At 43.4% G+C, this 24102-nt stretch overlaps 1 protein-coding gene across 2 annotated transcripts in view; it reads right to left on the bottom strand.

The window, feature by feature from the left end:
- LOC140737279 (olfactomedin-like protein 2B) overlaps positions 1–24102 on the bottom strand; it is a 103644-nt gene that overhangs the window by 43792 nt on the left and 35750 nt on the right. For both annotated transcript variants that reach the window (XM_073063648.1, XM_073063647.1), the window contains exons 5-7: positions 19345–19570; positions 11961–13565; positions 6385–6561 (exon numbers count right to left, since the gene is read on the bottom strand). In XM_073063648.1, coding sequence (XP_072919749.1) covers positions 6385–6561; positions 11961–13565; positions 19345–19570 — 2008 coding nt within the window. The remainder of the gene's footprint in view (positions 1–6384; positions 6562–11960; positions 13566–19344; positions 19571–24102) is intronic.

A 24102-nucleotide genomic window follows, 5' to 3' on the forward strand; every position in this document is an offset into this window, starting at 1 on the left:
GGAGGCTACCAGATAGAATGTGAAGTGTTGATCCTCCAACCTGAGTGTGGCCTCATTGCAACAGTAGAGAAGGTCATGGATTGACATATCAGAATGGGAAGTGGAATTAAAATGGGCAGCCACTGGGAGATCCAGCTTCTTCTGGTGGACGAAGCATAGGTACTCGGTGAACCAGTCTCCCAATCTATGTTAGGTCTCACCGATGTACAGGAGGCCACACCGGGAGCACCAGACACAGTAAATGACCCCAACAGACTCTCAGGTGAAGTGTCACCTCACCTGGAAGGACTGTTTAGGGCCCTGAATGGTAGAGAGGGAGGAGGTGTAAGGGCAGGTGTAGCACTTGTTCTACTTGCAAGCGCCAGGAGGGAGATCAGTGGGGAGGGACGAATGGACAAGGGAGTTGTGTAGGGAGCGATCCTTGCAGAAAGCAGGAAGTGAGGGGAGGATGAAAAATGTGCTTGGTGGTGGTGTCCCATAGGAGATAGCGGACGTTCCAAAGAATCATGTACTGGACGTAGAGGCTGGTGGGATGGTGGAGGATGGGGTAATAGGAGACTTGCGTGAAATGGAAGAGATGTGGTTGAGGGTAGCGTTAACGGTGGAGGAAGGGAAGCCCCTTTCTTTGAAGAAAAAAGAGAAAATCCAGGAAATGCAGGAAATCCAAGCAACACACACAAAATGCCCCATATGTTTATCTCCAGACCTGCTAAAGGACTCAGCCCAAAACATCAACTGTACTTTTTTTCCGTAGATGCTGAGTTCCTCCAACATTTTGAGTGTATCAGTATTTTCTTAGACTGCAGTTTCTTCTCCTGAAGGGAATACATCATGATTGTTTGAAGTTACTGCCTAGGACAGAATCTGTGTTGCCATTCCTCGCCGTTGCTTTTAAGCAGCAAAAGGTGACTACAGTAATCATCTTTGAAGTTTGAGATGATGTGCCAAATCTTTACAAACTTCTAATAAAAATAGAGGCATTGCCATTCTTTCTTTGTAATGGCACTTACATTCTGGACTCAGGACAGATACTCCAAAATGATAACACCGAGGAATTTAAAGTTGCTAACCCTCTTCAACTCTGATCCCCTGACTGGCTTGTGGACCTCCAGTGTCCTAATCCTGAAGTCAATAATCAGCTTCTCAGTCTTGCTGACATTAAGTGAGAGGTATTTGTTGTGGGTATTTGTTTCGGGTAATGGAACTTGTCAGCCTGGGAAGGCAGTCCATCTAAGGGAGGGAAAAATCTGTCTTGTGGCCATACCCACTCATGGGAAAGGCTTTGGGAGTGAACCCTGAGGACAAATCCGGAGCTGGAGTCCCTAAGGCAGTCCGAAGTTGTCTTCAACCTCGTTCTAGCAACTCCTGCAACGACACTGGTGCCAAGCTGTATCAGCCCTTGGACAACATCGGTGGTGTGGAGAGGGAAGACTTGCTGCAGGGGCAGCAGCCGGTCTTCCATACAACCTTGCCCAGGCCTGCACCCTGCAGAAGACTTTCCAGGCACAGATGCATGGTCTCGCGAGACTAATGGATGCCATACATTTGTTGTGGCACCACTCAGTCAGATTTCCAATTTCCCTCCTACATACTGATTTGTCAGCACCTTTGATTTGGCCAACAGTGGTGTTATCAGCAATCTTAACTATGGCACTGGAGCTGTGCATAGCCTCACAACCATAAGCATAAAGTGAGTGTCATAGCAATTTTTGGGGTTAGCACAGGTAGCATTTAATTTAACCAACTTCAGCCACTAGCCTTCAGATTCAAATATGAATTTAAGAGTAAATTTAAAATGTAGGCCAGACAGATCAGGAAACAAGCATTTAACAGATTGTCTGCATATGCAGAATCCAATCAACATCCCATTGCATGGATACGATAGTAATTAACACATTGTGGGTGTGATATTGGAAAGATCCAAGCATTTGAAATTGTCACATATGAAGCTCAAAAACAGCATTGTAAGTATGGATTTGTTTGAATTGTCCTGCATTTTCTTTGATCTTTAGCATATAAAATGAGTGTAGATATTTCGATTGAAAGGGCCTTAGGCTACATCCACACTAGACCAGATAAATCCATAACCAAAGCTTTTTCTCTTTGTTCTGACCCTCTGTCCACAATAAAACGACGTTTTCCTCCCCTGAAAACGGAGCTTTTCTAAAACGCCCTCCAGAGTGTGTAATTTTGAAAACGCCAGATTGGCCAGAGCAGTGCGGATGGGGTTACCGGAGAAATCTAAAAATACTGTCATGACGTGCCGGAACAAATGGTGACTGCAGTGCACCATTTCATTGTTTTCTTGAATGCAATCTAACAATTTCAGAACAGACGGCAATGAGACTGAAGCCAGAAGTTAGAAATGCACTCACCAAATACTTTGATCCATAACTTACTGAATAAATAAGTATATTCACTTTGCCCTGTTTTCTGTCCTTGCTTGTATGAAGGTGGTTTACCTATTTATGCAAGTACTTTTCTGACAATAGATGTGTAACAGCCTAATGTAACATTGTATGAAAATACAAGATAATACTGATGCAGACATGTTTTATACATTTAACAAGGGGCTTTATTAATGCAACAGAGTTAGTCAGTTTTTCAATATTCGTTGACAGCCAGGTCATACTGTCCATGAACTCCCTGTTGGTTGCCTCCATATGCTCCAGTATTTGTTTTTTTTAGTTTAAGTCCTCCTGCGTGAGAGCCAACAGCTATCCGTCATTTAAGTTTTTCTAGTCTGTAACTGAACAAATGCACACCAAGTCTTTCACGGCGAGATTCGACACCAAACATGTCGCTTGTTTTCGGTAGATGTGTCCTGTGCATGCGCAGTAGGAGGAGATTCGCCGAAATATCCATTTTAATGTGGACTGAAGTATTTTCAAAAACGCTTAGTGTGAACATCTATTGTTTTTACATGAAACCGGCATTTTCAAAATTATCCGGTCTAGTGTGGACGTAGCCTCAGTATGATGCCTAATGAATCTTGATTTGACAAATAAACAGGCTGTTAATAACTATCAGTACTTCATTCACACAACATTTGGTGTCAGATGTGGGATACCTTCTGCAACCCATCATGTGGCTAGTGATCTTAGCAGTCTAAGTAGACGAGGATTTTTAAAATTAGCACTCATAGTTCAATCTGCTCAGGTCAGTGGTACATGGTAATGTGAGGTATCATGAACACAGAGAGCTGAACCAGTAGATATAAAAGTGGTGTGTGCATTCTGCATGAGCGCTTATGTAAGAGCAAAACTTTGTGTGTTAATTTGGGGAGATGGGGCCACCAGCTGCGAAGGGAGGTTATTGAAGGCCAGTGGGGGCATATATATACTCATTCCAGGAGCTGCATTTTAGTATACACATTTTGTAAGTTTAATGCAAAGGAATACAGCGGGGATCATCCGAGCTTAGACGCACATACGTGGCAGATTGCTGAGTTTGCTGTGGTTTAAGTGTGTACTGTTTAATTTGTATCCGTCATTTATGTTTTGCATTGCGTGGGAATTGTTGTGGAGATATTTCACCCCAATGTATCCCGATGTATCTGTCAGGATAGCACCTAATGAGGTCAGGCAAAGTCAGGTCGAGAACCCTGATGATCTGAGCCAGCCCTTGACTCTGATTATGACTATTCATAAGCCCTTCACCCCCAGGGGAGAAACAGTGCATTTTGTCAGAGTTGTCCTCACTTAAAGTTGCATGTGGGAATTTGGAATTCTGGTGCAAGCTTGAGGAAGTGGTTAAATTTCATCAGATGCATCCTAAAGATATACATGTTGGTAAAAGCAAAGTGCCTGAGGACTATATGGGACAGTATGGCCCAGGGGGTGTGAGATGGTACATGGTCAACTTCCAGGAACACCAGCAGTGAAGAAAGATACCGCTCTTTTAAAAGGGAAGTGAGGCAGCGACTAGCGGGAGATGAGAGTAACTGGTAAACAATAATGGCAGTGATTCAAACAGCTAACTAGACAGAACGTAATTACTGAGCGTATGAGGAGTATTCTGGGTTGGATGATCCGGGGAGGGATGACCCAGTCCTGAAAATGATGAAGGAAGGCTGAACTCAGGCCACCAGCAAGTATTAGATTTAGAGATAGCAGTGGGATTGACCTAGTTTCATAGGCCAATGAGATAGACCAAAGAAAATGCAAGAAAAATTGTGAAGTGTCTATAGTGGATGTAGCTGCTGTGATGTCATAGAGGGTTTGCTTATGTGCTAGCAACGTAGGCACCTAGCAAAGGACTGGCAGACCAAGCATAAAACAGTAAAGGAGTTGATATTATACAGCTGTGGCCTATCAGAGCATGGTTGGAAGCAGTGACCAAAAAAAGGAAAGAAAAACAGGTGAAAGTCACAGCGAAGGCAGAAGACAGCAAGAGCGTGACAGAAGTCTGTGAGTAGAAGAAGTGACAGAAGTCAAAAGTGTACTCTGTAATGGTAACAGTACTCTGTAATGAAGGCTGGTTGCTGAAAGTAGATTATTAGTTGAATAGCAGAGAACAGAAAAGATATTGGGGAAAATAGATGGAGGGGGATTTAAGTTAAAACAGAGACAGAAATAGCAGGTTCTACAACTTTGACGGCATAGCAGTCTGAGAAAGATTGCACATGGCATCTGAAGGCAGTCACCCCCACCCTGAATGGTGTGATGGCGGGAAGACCCAGGCATTTGAAAATGTCACATGTATAGCTCAACGAAGGCATTGTAAATATGGATTTGTTTGAATTGTCCTGCATTTTCTTTCATCTTTAGCATATAAAATGTGTGTAGAGCTGGGCAGGCAGACCTTTCCACCAAAAGGACCTCAATATGATGCCTACTGTATCTTGTTTTGTCGAATAAAGAGGCTGCTTCATAACTACCAGTCTTTTCTCTGGTGACTTCATTCACACAACAGTGAGTAGAGCAGGGTCTAAGTACACACCTTTGCAGTGCACCAATGCTGATGTTGATGCCAATCTGGCCTGACTGGGGTCTGCAAGTCAAGAAGTCAAGGATCTAGTTGTACAAGGAGGTATTGAGGCCAAGGTCTTAAAGCTTATTGCTTAGTTTTGAAGGGGCAATAGTATTGAATGCTGAGCTGTGTTCCAAAAAAACAACCATGTCGTAAGACTTTGTCCCTGATTTTTATATCCTTCATCTAGTTGAATGCATCTAGATACTTCTTAAATGTTGTGAGAATTTTTGTATCCACTACCCCCAGGGGTATTATATTCCAGATTCCAATCCTAGGTGGAAACATTCTTCCTAAGATCCCATCTAAACCACCTGTACGGTACTGTGCAAAAGTCTTATGCACATATATGTAGTTAGGGTGCCAAAAACCTTTGCACAGCACTGTAGTAATTTTATGTATTGCACTGCACTGCTGAAAAAAAAATTTCATAATATATGTGAGTGATGATAAACCTGATTCTGATATGGGTCTTTATTGTGGACTGAGAGTAGGAAGGAGGCAGGGAGGGGAGAGGGAGGAGGAAGAACTAGAGAGACATTCTGTAATGATCAATAAACTAATTGTTTGGAATCAAATCACCTTGCCTGCTGTCTCAGGGCTGGGCATCGCCCTGGCACTCCTTCTCTGCCACCTGTCCCATACCACTCGCGCGGCGCTCCACCCTTGCCATTCGCAATATCCTTTGCTCCTGCCAGATTTACAAATTCGCTCTCCGCTCCATGTTAACAAATACAGTATAGTGCAAAAGTCTTAAGCACCTTAGCTATATATATTAGTCTATGATTTTTGCACAGTACTGTATCTTAACATAGACCTTGGCCCTCTGGTTTTAGACGACTCTGCAAAAGAAAAATGTTTCTTACTATCTGCCCTGACTGTGCCCTCCACAATTTGGTATGCCTCAACTGGTCATGCCATGGACTCATATTGGCTCATGCATCATCTCAAACTCACTCACCACCAACCTTTCTACGATCAACACAAATATGAACATGTTATACTGCCTTTTCAACTAAGTCACTGATGTAAATTATAAAACCTCAAGTCCCAGGATAATCACTCTGGTATCTCATTAATAAGAGTCTATCAATGCAACAAAGACCAATTTCCATCTTTGAACCATTCCTTTGTGGAATGTAGGATGTAAAAATAAGAAAATGTTCTCTAGGTTTGCTTGCTAAGTGAGGAAGGAGTGCAGCACAACTTGTCCTTAAAATTGTTCACAAGAAAAGGAAGGAATATAAACAGAAAATGTTGGAAATACTCAGAAGGTCAGGCAGCATCTGTGAAGCAAAATATTTCAGTGTTACTGGTTCAGCTTAATAGCCTTTCAGAAGTGAGAAAGGTATAGGTGTGTATTCTGTGGAACAACATGAAACTTGCTTGTTATTTTAGATAGATCACTCTCACCTTGCTTGAAGTTTTCCAAGTTGCGAAACTCTACCAATGTGTTACCATAATAGTAATTGGTGACGTAAATTTTATCACTTCGTGCTAATGGATCCTTCATCCAGGCCCCTTCATTTCTCCCATAACTGTGTTTGGTCTTGGGTTTAGAGATGGTAGACAAAGTCTCTTTGCATTCACCTGCAAATAAGAATATTGGCATGTTAGCTTTACTGTATGTCACACAATAATAACCCTCTGCACAATAATATCAAATATCCTTGCAGGCACAATGATCAAAAAGCCCACAGTCAGACACTCAATTATCATGTAGGTATTGCAGATCATTCAAAGAACCAATGCTCATACTGCCCTGCTAAGTTGAGAACTTCAACAAGACAAGAACACAGAAGAGAAGCAGTCTGTTCTTGTCAAGATGAGAACTCTCACTACCTTTGGTACAGAAAGCCAGCTACAAGTGTGGTGAAACTGCCAACCATCAAGCTCACAACCTACCTCCTTGAACTGAAAATGGTTAAAACAATCTAATGTTATGCCATAGTACATTAATAAATACTCACCGTTTATAATCTGTTGGCTTCTCTGCATGAAACATGAATATAGTTTAAATCAAAACTATCACTGCTGTTCACTTTTATTTAAGAAAACAAATGTGCAGTAAGTGAATAGAATCAAGCCAGTTAATGGCAGGCAGCTGAGCCTTGCAAAAGTGGTAGGGAGTTTCCTGGAGAAATATCCAAGGGGTAGGATTTATGTATATTTGAAAAGATGGGGACTCATCAGGATAACCACCAAGGCTTTATGAGGGGGAAACTCCTGTCTTACAAATTTTTTGAGGTGGTAACTAAGAGAAACAATAGAGAGAAGGGGAGGATTCGTGTAGATGGGCAAAAAGGTGGGCATGCCTATGATGGGCTGAAGGGTCTGTTTCTGTGCTCTATGACTCTATAGCTGCAGAAAATCCTCACCTCTGAAAGCAGTAAGATAAATCTACCAACACACACAAAATGCTGGAGGAACTCAGCAGGCCAGGCAGTATCTAGGAAAAGAGTACAGTCCATGTTTTGGACCGAAACCCTTTGGCAGGACTGGAGAAAAAAATTTGAGGAGTAGATTTAAAATGTGGGGGGAGGGGAGAGGGAAACACAAGGTGATAGGTGAAACCTGGAGAGGGAAGGATGAAGTAAAGAGCTGGGCCGATGATTGGTGAAAGAGACAGAAGGCCATGGAAGAAAGAAAAAGGGGGGAGGAGCACCAGAGGGAGTTGATGGGTGGGCAAGAAGATATGGTAAGAGAGGGAAAAGGGGATGGGAAATGGTGAAGGGGGGGCGGATGGCATTACTGAAAGTTTGAGAAATTGATGTTTATGCCATCTGGTTGGAGGCTCCCCAAACGGAATATAACAACACACACAAAATGCTGGTGGAACACAGCAGGCCAGGCAGCATCTATAGGGAGAAGCGCTGTCGACGTTTCGGGCCGAGACCCTTCATCAGGACTAACGAAGGGTCTCGGTCCGAAATGTTGACAGCGCTTCTCCCTATAGATGCTGCCTGGCCTGCTGTGTTCCACCAGCACTTTGTGTGTGTTGTTTGAATTTCCAACATCTGCAGATTTCCCCATGTTTGCAAATGGAATATAAGGTGTTGTTCCTCCAACCTAAGTGTGGCCTCATCACAATAATGGAGGAGGCCAAAGATGGATATATCGGAATGGATATGTCACACCCCCCCCCCCCATCTCCCCTCCTTCACCATTTCCCACCCCCTTTTCCCTTTCTCAACTTATCTCCTTGCCTGCCCATTACCTCCCTCTGATGCTCCTACCTCCTTTTCTTTCTTCCATGGCCTTCAGTCCTCTGCTATCAGACTCCCCCCTTCTCTGGCCCTGTATCTCTTTAACCAATCAACTTCCCAGCTCTTTACTTCATCCTTTCCCCTCCAGATTTCACTTATCAACTTGTGTTTCTCTCTCCCTCCCCCACCTTTTAAATCTATTCCTCAGCTTTTTTCTCAGTCCTGCTAAAAGGTGGTTCTGGCCTGAAACATTGGCTGTTCTCTTTTTCTGGATGCTGCTTGACCTGCTAAGTTCCTCCAGCATTTTGTATGTGTTGCTTGGATTTCCAGCATCTGCAGATTTTTTCTTGTTTGTGATTGGAAGATAACTCTACCATTCCAGCTAAGAAACAATTCCAAATATGTACCGTAACAGAGGTATTAGCATTTATATAGAACCTTTCACATCACTGGAGTATCCTCAAGTGTTTCACTGCCAATTAACTATTTTAGTCATCTTTGTAAACTTAACAGCCTATTTCTACACAGCAAGTGTGATATGACAATGACCAGATCTTCGTATGCTTTTTCAGGAATAGAAGTGGCTAGTACACCTTGGAAAATTCTTATTTTTCAAAATAGAACCATGTTTTTAAAAAAGCACTTGTGAGAAAAAAAGTGGGTCCTCAATTATAATGCTTAATCTAGAATTAGAATGGCTTCCCAGTGGATGAGTCAGATTAAATAAAATGCAATTTATAATTTAGGACATTCTGATGACAGACACTTCGGCCGGTATTTTTGGCAACCATTCCCAGCTGGTCAGACACTTTGTGCTACAGTACAAATGTTGTTTTGGAAATTGCCTGTACATAAGAAAGTTTGATGCAAAAATAAGTGATTTAAAGCATTAGTGGGCTTGTACTTAAGATAAATGACAGAGCCTTGTGAGTTTTGATTGGGCGTTGACAATGGAAAGGTTTGACATTAAGTACTATAATGGTAGCAAGGATTTTCGTCTGACCCAAGGACAAAACAGAAACTGGCATTCAGACTGTATTTTGCTTCAGAATCTTGTATGATCCTGGAACAGCTGGAATTGCAGATGCTGATGCTGATGGAATAAATGGAGCATTGAGCAGCTCTGTAATTAGCAAGCTTCAATGCTAAATATAGATTATCAAAGATCGGTTAAATTGTTACAGGATACATGTATGATGCTGAGATTGGCATGCCAATAGGGGCCAAAAATTGATCCAGCTTGGTTTACCATGCATTACAAGCTAGGTTCAGTTTCTAGGTTATTCTCTTTCTAGTCAGGGTTTCATGTTTAACTGTTATTCTTTATTGGAATGTGTGTACAGTATATTAGTGCATGTACAAGTTAGTCAGACAGTATCACTCCTGTTTCACAATCCCATCAATACCTCAAGGTACCATGGCTGTCTGTTGTTTCTTAAATGATGACTGAGCAACTCACTCTCAGGACCTTTAATGTCACCTTTAATCCAAGGTGTTTCATAAAATGAGGAAGGAGGAGACCCTGAAATATTTGGGAGATGGAATGACCAGAAAATAGAAATCTAGGGTAACAATAATCAGCACAGGGTTACTAAAATCACACACCTACTTTAGTCATACAGTAAAACATTCCTCATTGCATTGTAAAGGTCCTAACAGCATACTTCATCACATTGAGCTACTTGGTAATATTTCTGATTGATCCATCATTATCCCTGGGAACCGCTTAAGGGGAAAAAAAAGGGAACCATCTTGATACAGTAGAACCTAACGCTAAGTCCTAGCCTCCAAATAAAGAGAATGAACTATTTTTAGAAAGTTGCAATTTGAAAGCAGTCTTTCTCACCCTTATTGTGGGCTTGACCTCTTTGTCCATTTGGATCAAGGCTGGAATAACATCTAGTACTAACTGTACCAAAGCACAAAGAAAACATCACTTTTTATGTTTTATGATATCTTTTTATGTTTTATGATATCTTCTTCTTAAATAGACCCCTTGGATCAAGGATGATGCTTGCATTCCAGTTTTGTGAGTCCTGAAATGCCACAGTGGACAATGTGGGAACCCAGACTCTTCTACAGAAAGGGTCTGATGGTGCTCCTGATGCATGGATCCAGTGTTCTCTGTACCAACCCCAAATGCTTCTTCACCACTTTTAGTGGTTAGAGGCTAAAGATTTCCAGAAGTTCAAAGTAAATTTATTATCAAAATATATGTATGTTACCATATACAACTCTAAGATTCATTTTCTTGTGGGCATACTCAATAAATCCATAATAGAATAACCATAACAGAATCAATGAAAGAACACATCAACTTGGGTATTCAACCAGTCTGTAAAAGTCAACAAACTGTGCAAATACATAAGCAATAAATGTTGAAAACATGAGATGACATGTCCTTGAAAGTGAGCCCATAGGTTGTGGGTATATTTCAATGATGAGGCAACTGAAGTTGAGTGAAGTTATCCCCTTGGGTTCAAGAGCCTGATGATTAATAACAGTAATAACTCTTCCTGAACCTGGTGGTGTGAGACCTGAGGCTCCTGTACATTCTTCCTCATAGCAGCTGCAAGAAGAGAGCATGAACTGGATCGGAGGTGGGGGTGTGGGGATCCCTTACGATGGATGCTGCTTTCCTGTGACAGCATTTTATGCAAATATGCTTAATGGTGGGGAGGGCTTTACCTGAGATGGACTGGGCTGTATCCACCACTTTTTGTACAATTTTCTGTTCAAGGACTTCGGTGTTTCCATACCAGGCTGTGATGCAGCCAGTCAATATACTCTCCTCTACGCATCTTTAAAAGTTTGTCAAAGTTTTAGATGTCATGCTGAATCTTTGTAAACTCCTAAGGAAGTAGAGGCGCTGCCGTGCTTTCTTCAAAATTCCACTTAAGTGCTGGGTCCAGGAAAGGTCCTCTGAAATAATCACACCGAGGAATTTCAAGTTGCTGACCCTCTGCATCTCTGATCCTTCGATAAGGACTGGCTCGTGGACCTGTGGTTTCCTTCACCTCAACTCAATAGTCAGCTCCTTGATCTTGCTGACATTGAGTAAGAGATTATTGTTATGGCACCTCTCAGTTAGATTTTCAGTCTCCTTCCTATATACTGATTCATCATCACCTTTGATTCAGCCAACAGTGGTGTCATCAGTAAACTTGAATATGGCATAGAATCCGTGCTTAGCCACACAATCATAAGTGTACAGCAAGTATAGCTAATTACACAGCCTTGTGGTGCATCTGTGCTGATGGAGATGGTGGAGGAGATGTTTCCCTTGGCCCATTGGTATTTACCAGCATTTGACTCCGTATCCAAAGGTCCAACATCTGAAAATGTTTTAAACCGCAAAAGGAAATCAGAAATAAAACCAGAAAATGCGAGAAACACAAGGCAGGTCAGGCAATATCAGTGGAAGGTGAAACAGTTTCAACATTTCAAACTGAAGATCCCTGTACAACACTGGAAAATGAGAAAACAATGGGATAACAAACTTGTTTTCTTACTTTTCTGTTTCTAATGAGGGATCGTTGACTTGAAAGATGTTGGCCGTTTCTCTTTCCACAGGTGCTTCTAGCATTTCAGGTGCTCCAACCTACCTGTTTGCCACCTGTTTGTGTGGAAGCTTATCAAAGTGTGATTATAGACCACTAGCGAATTCAAAGCATGCAGTTATCAAATTATAACCTTTCCCAATAAATGAATAAATTCAGCACAATTTATCAATGTATTCTGCAATTATAAAAAGCAAGTTTGTTTTGATGGAATCTCACGTACCAAAACTTCGGTAACCATCATACGAATTGTAGTTTACACGTTGTCTCCGTATGCCCTCCATGTGGTGTTTCCGTCTGGCAGCAGGAGGAAGTAAGGTTGTCCTGGCATTTGGAGAACGGGTTTTAGTTCTTTGCTTGGGGGTGGTGACGGTGCCTGCGATAGTTGAGGTGATGGTGGGTGTGGTGGTGGTTGGTGTGGTTGTAGTGGTTATAGTGGTGGGTGTTGTGGGCACTGTGGTGATGTTGGTGACAGTAGGTGCTGTGGTTATAGCAAATGTGGTGGTGGGTGCTGTGGTTGGTATAGTTGTGGTGGAGGCAGCTGTTGTGGTGGTGGTAGGTATGATAGTCATTGTGGTGAGTGTTGTGCTGGGTTTGGTGGTTGCAGAAGTGGCGGCTGTGGTAGGTGTCATCCTCCTGATGGTTGGCATTGTGGTTGTATTCTGTGTTGTGATGGGTACACTTGTCATGGTGGTGGGTGAGGCAGTAGTTACAGTTGTGGGTGCGGCGGTGGTTACAGTGGTGGGTGCGGCGGTGGTTACAGTTGTGGGTGAGGCGGTGGTTACAGTTGTGGGTGCGGCGGTGGTTACAGTTGTGGGTGAGGCAGTGGTTACAGTGGTGGGTGCGGCGGTGGTTACAGTTGTGGGTGAGGCAGTGGTTACAGTGGTGGGTGCGGCGGTGGTTACAGTGGTGGGTGCGGCGGTGGTTACAGTTGTGGGTGAGGCGGTGGTTACAGTTGTGGGTGAGGCAGTGGTTACAGTGGTGGGTGCGGCGGTGGTTACAGTTGTGGGTGAGGCGGTGGTTACAGTGGTCATGGTGGTGGGTGAGGTAATGGTTACAGTGGTCGTGGTGGTGGCTGCGGTGCTTGTTGTGGTCTCCACAGGGACAGTGGTGGGAAGCTCAGTGGTTGCTGCTGTTCTAGTGGTTGTGGGGACCGCAGTGCTCAGCCTAGTTGTGGTCAGGTGTTTGGTATTAGTTGTGTGGGCTGTGGTGGAAGGGACAGCAGTTGTGTCCAAGTGAGGTGGGACATTTGAAACAGTTGCTGCATTGTCATTGGGGATGATGATGGGAACTTCACTGGTGGGAATTGCTGTGGTGGTGACTGCAGGGGATGTGAGAGAAACTTTGGATGGTGGAAGGGAAGCAGAAATTGGTGAGGATGTGATGTCAGTTGCATGAGTCATTGCAGGGATGGGAATTGGGACTGTGGTGAAAGTTGTGTTTGCTGTGGAGAGAGTGTGGGTAGGAGGTGGGACGGAAGCAGTGGTGTTGATAGCTGTGGCAGACTCTGAGGCATTGGTTTGGCTGGCCTGAGCAAGATGCTGTTCTGGAGTGGTCATAGTAAAGTTAGTTATATTGGTACCACTGGAGGTGACATTCATATTGGGAATTGTTGAACCTATGACAAGTACTGGACTAACACCAGTCAAAGCCTTTGTCTCATCTGTGATATTCAGCTGACCAGTGGATTTTGTTGCTGTCTCTGAAGTGATGGTTGTGAGGGCAGGAATTGGTGCCTGAGAAGTATTAACTACAGGATCCATCTGTTTAATAAGCTGATCATCCAAAAAGAGGAGAGTTCCATCCTCGCCACTGGCAGAGCTGGCTTCTGTTCAGAGTAAGAAACAGTGAGTTAAATTCTGCTGAAAGGCCCCATCTGTAACCTAAGTCTTTAATACCTTACTTATGTTAACCTCTTGCTGTATACTTCCTGTTTTTAAATGAAACTCAGTATCCAATAAAACTTTGTTTATTTTTACATTATTTCCAGAATAAAGATGATTGTAGCAGTGGATATTTTATTGGCTTTAGCTGGCTTCAGTTCAAAGGTATTTAAGTGGTAACATCACTATTGGAAATGAAACTTGTTCCAGTTATCGACATTTCCCACCAGGCTGTTCTTAACGCTTGAGTCAGTAAGGGTGAAAAATAGATCTCTAGTAAGAATTCTCAGAGCCTGAGTCCTTATAAGATTCTCCAGTGTTACTTTCTGGAAACATGAATTAGCACAAACTAAATCTTGGTGCAGGTCTACATCCAAAAGTTTGCAATGCTCTTCATTATAAGTAAGTCACATTGTGCATTTCTAAACACATCAGCAGTGTAAATCCTGCTCGAAAACTATCTCTTAAGTCAAAATGCCTATTTGTGATTAATCACCTATTAGACAGAAAAATGCCCATCCTTTCTACTGGAGTAATTGTTAACTTGGGCAACAAGTATGGAAAGCCACAGATGTCTCCAGTTACGCAGCTTGATTTTATAGATCAGTCCAAGAATTCCTTCTCACGTCTCCAGCAATACACTGTTCAATGGAAGACTGGACAATAGCAATTTTATACATAATTTTGGGTGTCTTTCCATCTGGCAAATGATTAAACTGCTGACTTCCCAGCAGGACTTCATTTTACCTAGCACTGCTTTCATTTCAGCGTAAAACTCACTCAACATGCTAGCAATAGTGCCACACTCATATTCAACTGTACTGGTCTGAAAAGTAATAGTTCTTATTTACCCAGGTTTTACTAATCATGTTTCCTCTGAAACCATGATACTTATAGGGTCAAGTCTGAAATTGCACACTCTATCCTCACGGATGTTCCATCTAAAAATGCCTTCAGATATGATGATGGACTGCTTTGCCATAGCGGATAAGAGAGGAGAGTGGACCGTAGAAGAAAAGGAAGGAGGAGAAGCACCAGTGGGAGGTGATAGGCATGTGAGAAGAGGTGAGAGGCCAGAATGGGAAATCGAGGAAGAGAGGAAGGGGAGGGTTTTTTTAATGGACAGAGAAGTCGATGTTCATGCCATCAGGTTAGAGGCTACCCAGGTGGAATAGAAGTGGTGTTCCTCCACCCTGAATGGGAATGGGAATGGGAACCAGCATTAAATTTCCCTCCCCTCCCCTCCCCTCCCCTCCCTTCTGCCTCTATTCCTACTCTGACCTTTTACCTCTTCTCAACTCTCTATCATTTCCCTCTGGGTCTCCTTTCCTTTCTCCTATGGTCCATTCTCGTCTCCTATCAGATTCCTTCTTCTCCAACCCTTGACCTTTCCCACCCACCTGGCTTCACTTATTGTCTTTCAGTTATCCTCCTACAACCCCCTTTCCCCAATCTTATTACTCTGGCTTCTTTCCCCTTCCTTCTCAATCTTGAAAAATACTCGGCCCAAAACGTCAACTGTTTATCTTTTCCATAGGTGCTACCTGACCTGCTAAGTTCCTCCAGCATTTTGTGTATGTTGCTTTATACTTTTGTGTCAGCAATTACATGTAAAACACCTAACCACTGTAAAGCAAATATCCTTGACCAGTGAGATTGCTAACAGCCAGGGTTCACTTCAGCTCAGAATTCATTGCCCTAGGTCATCACAGGAGTCACTCAGGGCAGAGGGGTACAGCCCAATTGAAGAACATCCATATTTACAGAATTGCTAGTCACTTTCTGCCCTGCTGGATGGTTATTGAGATATACAGCTACTCCAAAGAACAAGTTGGGAGGCAACTTTAGAAATGTCATCATATGATCCCTTGAGGCAATGAATACCAATTGAGTTTATGTGACCTACAGCCCTTTTGATTTAAGCTAGCCACTGCTAATGAGATCTGTAATTACCCTAAAGCTTGCAAGTTAAGAAAATGCTGCAGGTGACACTTTTTACATAAATCCTGTTGTTTAAGAATAAATAATTGATCCTCTTTTATATGTCAATGACCACCCATCCAATTAATGACCAACTGGGAGCCTATCCATTCACAACGTGGAGTCACTTGCTCTTTTCTCCCAGTCAACACAAAGTGAAAGGCGTTTCAGCATGGCACTTCTTGTAATCAAATTGATGGGTCTGTAAAGGGGGGCCAATATCAAAGGTATTTGATTAGAAAGCTTATAAAACTCATCGTTTTCCCATATGTAATATTGGATCATCCTTGTTAAAAGAATTATGCAGTTTATGATGGCTTGCCTTCCAGAATTCCCAGGATCTTAAATCATGTTTCCTATAGCAATATGGCAATAATACAGTAGAGGCATTAGACAACTGTGAGAGGCAGAAAAAGTCCTTTGAGCATTTTGGTTGTTGCTAATAAAAATAATTGCAATGGAGAAAGAGCTGGTTAACTGACAGACTGAAATCATCCAATCTGGTAACAATTTGTCTGCATTCTGATTGGCAGCCTGGAGAAGGCAGTCTGCTTCGGGAATGAATGTATCTCAACTAATGGCAAGAAGCAGTGTGGATAAAGCAGTGAAGCAATGGGATGGTTGGAGGTTGAAAATTATGACCTCCTCCAAGGATAGGTCTGGCCACATCTGGCAATGTGACTGGAACTGGAAGAGATAGTGTTACACTCTACTGGGAGTGGTATTCTAAGCTTGCTGTTAAGGCTTGTGCATAGCAGCAAAGTACAAGAAGCTCTGCATTGCCTTAATTGTTATCTGCAGCTGGATAAAGCATGAAAGAAACTGTATGTTCAGCATTTTGATCAGCACAGAAATTGAAACTGATTAGATTTTCCTTAAGCAAACACAAGGAAATCTGCAGATGCTGGAAATTCAAGCAACAAACACAAAATGCTGGTGGAACACAGAAGGCCAGGCAGCATCGACAGGGAGAAGCGCTGTCAACGCTTTGGGCCGAGACCCTTCGAGGGGGGGGGGGAAATGAAAAATGATAGGAGAAGACTGGAGGGGGTGGGATGAAGCTAAGAGCTGGAAAGGTGATTGGGAAAAGGGATACAGAGCTGGAGAAGGGAAAGGATCATGGGACAGGAGGCCTAGGGAGAAAGAAAGGGGGAGGGGAGCACCAGAGGGAGATGGAGAACAGACACAGTGATGGGCAGAGAAAGAAAAAAAAGGGGGTGGGGGGAAAAAACTAAATATGTCAGGGATGGGGTAAGAAGGGGAGGAGGGGCATTAACGTAAGTTAAAGAAGTCAATGTTCATGCCATCAGGTTGGAGGCTACTCAGCCGGTATATAAGGTGTTGTTCCTTCAACCTGAGTGTGGCTTCATCTTGACAGTAGAGGAGGCCATGGATAGACATATCAGAATGGGAATGGGACGTGGAATTAAAATGGGCGGCCACTGGGAGATCCTGCTTTCTCTGGTGGACAGAGTGTAGGTGTTCAGCGAAACAGTCTCCCAGTCTGCGTCGGGCCTCACCAATATATAAAAGGCCACACCGGGAGCACCGGGAGCAGTATACCACAACAGCCGACTCACAGGTAAAGTGTCGCCTCACCTGGAAGAACTGTCTGGGGCACTGAATGGTGGTGAGCGAGGAAGTGTAAGGGCAGGTGTAGCACTTGTTCCGCTTCCAAGGATAAGTGCCAGGAGGGAGATCGGTGGGGGGGAAGGGATGGGGGGGTACGAATGGACAAGGGAGTCGCGTAGAAAGCAGAAGGGGGGGAGGGAAAGATGTGCTTGGTAGTGGGTAGTTGGTAGTGGGATCTCCTTGGAAGTGACGGAAGTGATAGAGAATTATACATTGGACCCGGAGGCTGGTGGAGTGGTAGGTGAGGACAAGGAAAACCCTATCCCGAGTGGGGTGGCAGGCGGATGGGGTGAGGGCAGATGTGCGGGAAATGGGAAAGATGCGTTTGAGAACAGAGTTGATGGTGGAAGAAGGGAAGCCGCTTTGTTTAAAAAAGGAAGACATCTCTTTCGTCCTGGAATGAAAAGCCTCATCCTGAGAGCAGATGCGGCGGAGACGGAGGAATTGCAAGAAGGGGATAGTATTTTTGCAAGAGACAGGGTGGGAAGAGGAATAGTCCAGGTAGCTGTGAGAGTCAGTGGGCTTATAGTAGATATCAGTAGATAAGCCGTCTCCAGAGATGGAGACAGAAAGATCAAGAAAGGGGAGGGAGGTGTCGGAAATGGACGAGGTAAATTTGAGGGCAGGGTGAAAGTTGGAGGCAAAGTTAATGAAGTCAATGAGCTCAGCATGCGTGCAGGAGGCAGCGCCAATGCAGTTATCGATGTAGCAAAGGAAAAGAGGGGGACAGATACCCGTATAGGCTTGGAACATGGACTGTTCCACAAAGTCAACAAAAAGGCAGGCATAGCTGGGACCCATACGGGTGCCCATGGCTACACCTTTGGTTTGGAGGAAGTGGGAGGAGCCAAAGGAGAAATTATTGAGAGTAAGAACTAATTCGGCTAGACGGAGGAGAGTGGTGGTAGAGGGGAATTGGTTAGGTCTGGAATCCAAAAAGAAGTGAAGAGCTTTGAGACCTTCCTGGTGGGGGATGGAGGTATATAGGAACTGGACGTCCATGGTGAAAATAAGGCGGTGGGGGCCAGGGAACTTAAAATCATTGAAAAAATTCAAAGCATGAGAAATGACATGAACATAGGTGGGAAGGGATTGAACAAGGGGGTAAAACAGTGTCAAGATATGCAGAAATGAGTTCGTTGGGCAGGAGCAAGCTGAGACAATGGGTCTACCTGGACAGGCAGGTTTGTGGATCGGGTATTCCTTACCCTTCTTACCCAATCCCTGACATATTTAGTTTTTCCCCCCCTTTTTCTCTCTCTCTTCTCTGTCCATCACTCTGCCTGTTTTCCATCTCCCTCTGGTGCTCCCCTCCCCTTTGCTTTCTCCCTAGGCCTCCCATGATTTTTCCCCTTCTCTAGCTCAGTACCCCTTTTGCCAATCACCTTTCCAGCTCTAGTTTCACCCCGCCCCCTCCTGTCTTCTCCTATCATTTCGCATTTTCCCCTCCCCCTCCTACTTTCAAATCTCTTACTATCTTTCCTTTCAGTTAGTCCTGACGAAGGGTCTCGGCCCGAAACGTCGACAGTGCTTCTCCCTATAGATGCTGCCTGACCTGCTGTGATCCACCAGCATTTTGTGTGTGTTGCTTGAGATTTTCCTTAACCAAGGGTAATAGTGGCTGTTTTGTAAAGTGCTGGTCTGAAGCCAAACATGTGATTCTGCAGATGCCATCATCTTCAGAGGGTCCCAGACAAATATTTTCCTTGACAAACCCGAATGCTGTTTTCAGACTGCTGGATCACCAAAGATCTCGTTGTGCCAAGATAAATCACTCCATGCTATGACAAAAAATCCAGAAAGTTTGTGAGAACGGACTAAATACATTGAAAGAAGGAAGATGGAGGCGAGAATGTACTAATGAAAGCCAGATGTGTAACTGGTTGCATTGTAAGGAGGATGTGTGAAAGGAATCAGTAATGCAGAAAATGTCCATGATGAAGGGGAAAGAACTTACAAAATTTTACCCCATCTCTATCAAGCAAGAAAGAACAAACCTTGGATTCATTTTTCACACCTTAACAGTACCAGGACATCTGAATTCACTCATAACCTGTTGTTCTTCTTTAAAATATATCTACACAATGACAGAAAATATTTTGGTGCACTTACGCTCATCCTCTGCCACTGCTTCTTCATCTCCCACTGCTTCTGAAGCTTTGGCCTTGTAGTACGTGGCTCGTATAATGGTTGGTCTTTGGGAATGCCTATGTTTGTGATGTCTCTCAAACTGCTTCTGCTCTGTGTGCAACACAGTGAGTGGTTTGGTGTCTTCGTTTTCACCCCTCTTCCAAAGGAGCTCTTTGTCAAACTTTTCAGCTATGTGGATATGCCTTTCCTTCAAAGAAATCAGAATCAGACAACTCCCAGGTTAGTAAATCACATTGCAGCTTTGCCAAGTAAAATACTGGTGCCTAGAAATTCTATCTCACCTTACAGAAATCAATAATGCTGGAATGTGGTAACACTGAGATGCTGGGATATGGACCTTCCAGCTAGTCCCCTTACCCCCTCTTCCCACCTTTTTAATCAGCATATTCCCTCTTCCTTCTCAATCTTGAAGAAGGGTATCAGCCCAAAATGTCAGCTATCTATTTTCATAGATGCTGCCTAACCTGCTGAGTTCCTCTGGGATTTTGTGATACTTTGGATTTCCAGCATTTGCAGACTTTCTCATGTTTATGTAGTACCTTTGCATGTATTGAACTCACAGCACTTTGCTTCCTTGCTAACTCCCAGGTTAGTGATCATTAGTACTCAAGTCTTGTGCTACATGTAGACCCATTCATGAGTTAATTGGTGTCAGATTTCAGGCTCTTGGAGAGCTTCTGTCCATTGATAGAAATGTCTGTGGGACAAACAGCTCGAGTAGCTACAATAGACATAATGCAGAGAGGGAATGTACCCCTGCGTCATTGCCACAGATCATCATATTTTATGCATAAGGTTGCGGAGGATTTGTGCTGTGTATATATCATGAAAAGGGAAAGGGATTGAAAATCTAGAAGTGAGTCTCCCTTCAGCAAGGAGAAGCATATTTTAAAAATTCCATAAATTAATTCATGCTGTAAGACTTGGTGTCACGTTCTTCTCCATCTCTCTTTCTCTCAAACACACACTTGCTTCTCACTGACTCAACAGTTCTTAACTCAAACAGAGCTCACAACAAATATTACACACAATCAAGTAATTTCAGGAGAATTTCCTGAGCCTTGCAGAATCAAGCCATTTGAACAGGTCCTGTCAAAACACACTAGGACTTTCCAGTTCCAAAGCTGACCTGGAGGTAACGTAAGTTTGTGTTTCCCAACTGGCACCCAACTGGAGCTGAGGCAGTTACGCCCATTTCTAAACATCTCTTTCAGGTACCTTTACCGCTCTTAATAATGAGTGAGATGACTATGTATATTTGATATCTACAAAACTCTTATCCAAACTTGTCTAGGTTTTTATTTCTATCACTATAGAGATGCAGATGACACCAAATACCCAGCACCTATTTACACATTCTGAGCACAGTGCAGACGATGAGAAAGAGGACAACATATCACTTCTGGCACCAGCAAGACCTGCTCAGATATTTACACCACAAGGGTTAAGCAGACTGCATTACAGACACACATTCTACCCATCAGGTAGAAGATACAAGAGCCTCAGGACTTGCACCATCAGTTACTACCTCTCAACCATCAGGCTCTTGAATAAAAGGGGATAATTACATTCAATTACCCCATCATTGAAATACTCCTACAACCAACAATCTCACTTTTAAGGACTCGTTATCTCATCTCATGCTCTCATTATTTATTGCTATTTATTTATATTTGTATTTGCACAGTTTGTTGTCTTCTTCACTCTGGTTGATCTTTCACTGATCCAGTTATAGTTACTATTTTATAGATTTGTTGAGTAGGCCCACAAGAAAATGAATCTCAGGATTGTATATGGTGACATACATGCATTTTGATAATAAAGTTTACTTTGAACTTTTTTCATAATTTCTTATGGAGAGGCACCAGGCTACAGTTAATCACTAGTTTTAGTTCCTTGGAGAAAGAAGTTACATATCCTTTCTATCCTGGAAGACTTGGATAGGGACTTTGCAAGGAAACATATACAGAAGGCTGTTGCAGATCCATCTGGAAATACATGGTGCTTGTCCAGCCTGCCTGCCATCAAGTGAGAGATGCCAAGGAGCATGGAGAAGTTCATTTATAGCCATTCACAAGATTTCAGCAGAGCCAGTGTCAGTCAGCCAGCCAACATTGACAGTTCCCTGACACAGCAGCCAATGTCGCAAAAACAAAGGAGCTGGTTTTGGACTACAGGAGAAATGGAGACAGGCTCACCCCTATTGACATCAATGGATCTGGGGTTGAAAGGGTGAACAGCTTTAATTTCTTCGGCATACACATCACTGAGGATCTCACGTAGTCTGTAAGTATCGGCTGTGCGGTATAAAAGGCACAACAGTGCCGCTTACACCTCAGACGGTCGAATAAGTTTGGTATGGGCCTCCAAATCCTAAGAACTTTCTACGTAGGCACAATTGAGAGCATCCTGACTGGTTGCATCACTGCCTGATATGGGAAATGTAATTGCTTCAATTGTAGGACTCTGTAGTGAGTGGTGTGGACAACCCAACACATCTGTAGATGTGAACTTCCCACTACAAAGACAGGTGTATATAAAAGGCCCGAAGGATCACTGGGGACCCGAGTCACCTCAACCACAAACTGTTCCAGCTGCTACCATCCGGGAAGCAGTACCGCAACATAAAAACCAGGACCAACAGGCTCCAGGACAGCTTCTTCCACCAGGCCTTCAGCTTGCTTAATTCATGCTGATACAATTGTAGTTCTGTGTTATATTGACTGTCCTGTTGTATATACTATTTATTATAAATTGCACATTGCACATTTAGACAGAGACGTAACATAAAGATTTTTACTCATCTATATGAAGGATGTAAGTAATAAAGTCATTTCAATTCAATTCAATTCAATGAAGCAACTTTCAGCTACCAAGTTGTCTGTCAACAGTCATCAAGTCTTTGTGCCTCAATCAACTCTCGTGGCAATTCCTACCACAGATCTACTCACTGCAAAGCTATAGTAAACTGCTGTTCTTCAGAAGCAGTGAGATGCTAGCTACCACCAAGTTGTTCTTAGCAGCACCTTCGGGAAGATGAATGTATGCTTTGGTGCAGACAACTACGATTACAGTGGTGCGTTCGTGGCCAAACTACAGATAATCTATTGGACACCTGATCTCTGAGGTGTGTCACTGGCATTGTGGAGCTAGGGAGCATCATCCCTTCATACAATGCCAACACAGCTCGCTAAACCAACACTGCAGTCACTGAGATCAAGGCAACTTAATCTCAAAATGACTCTGATATTTAGCGCTGGCTATAGTCATTTAGCTGCATTGCTACTACAGGTAATTATTGGCTATAAAGGAATTAAAACTCTACAAAACAACTAAGTGGAGTGAGTCAGGGGCATTGTAAGTTAAAAAAACATATCTTTGTTGTTGCATTATGATGGAAGGAATGAAGGCCACTGTCATGACCTCAGCCCCCTCCTTTGTGAGAATCGCAAGAGAGAGAGAGCCTTACGGTTTGGAATGTGGGCTGGCCGCTCAGCCAGACAAAAGCCTTGGACATAGCCATTGTCTTGGGAGACACCTTTGTGGAATAAGGGACTGGCCTACGTGCAAACCCTCAGGGCAATGTGAGATGGGTGATGGGGGAAAGATTGCCTCGCCCCCACCCTGATTGACATCTACAACCCTGCCAGTCCAGATAAAAGGTGGGCTGCCGAGGTGGGGCGCCAGACGCACCAAGGAGACACACAAAGAAGACACGATAGTGCTTCCCGTCGGAGTGGGAAGCCATTCTGAAGGAAGCCACGTGAGTTAGATTCCGGACCGGGAGTCTGTGGCTGGACCCAAAAGGAAAAACCGCTTTAACTAACAGCAGGGATTTGCTTCGCAAGGACGACGGGCAAGTGTTCCTTTTCTCTCTCTCCAACACGTGAAATGCCAGCGGTTCCCGAAACGGGGAAGCCTGCAGACTTTGAGTGACTCATATTCCATTGGACTCAGTATCCCCTAGACAACGATAGAGCTCATTTTTGATTGATTATTACTACACCTGTGCTTTAGATTGAGTTTTGACGATGTATATGATCTGAATGTTTTGTATTAACCATACGTTTGTGCCCCTTTATAAATAAAACGTTTGAAAATAGTAGCACCAAGCTTTGGCGGACCTCTCTATCTTTGCTGGTCAGTCACCCGGTTACTGGGGAACGTAACAGCCACTATTTTGTGAAACTGTTCTAGCAACTAGCATTCTGTGAACTGTTATCTGAACTGGTTCTTGCTCAGAGATGGATGATTGAAGCAATGGAAAGTGGGCTTAAAGAAGCCCCTACTGACTGCTGCAGACTTATGGAAGAGTTATCTGTATCTGTGAACAGAAGTGTGTGACTTCAATTGGCTGGAACTGGTCTCAAATATCCTGACTTAGGGAAAAACAAGGGAATGGCATCAGAGGCAAATTCTTACTTGGGAGAAGAGCCAATCAGGAGTGGACATAGGCTCATCAGAACCAATAGAAACAAAGCATTATGGTACAGAACTTAAAAGAGAATAATAATGAAGGATTTCAGATGCAGAGCAATGGAACTCTGGAGACTGACTATTGCAAGGGAAGACACTCACACCAGGGGCAAGGTGAAGAAGGATCAATTATTTGGCTAACAGGAAATCCCCTGTTTCCATGTTACATGCCAGAGTGATAGTCTAGGTAAGCACTGGTATAGATGGAAAAACAGCATTTAGGAATCATTGGCCTGAGGTCAA

Source organism: Hemitrygon akajei, chromosome 12 (genome assembly GCF_048418815.1).
Source record: "Hemitrygon akajei chromosome 12, sHemAka1.3, whole genome shotgun sequence".
In the NCBI taxonomy this organism is placed as follows: Eukaryota; Metazoa; Chordata; class Chondrichthyes; order Myliobatiformes; family Dasyatidae; genus Hemitrygon; species Hemitrygon akajei.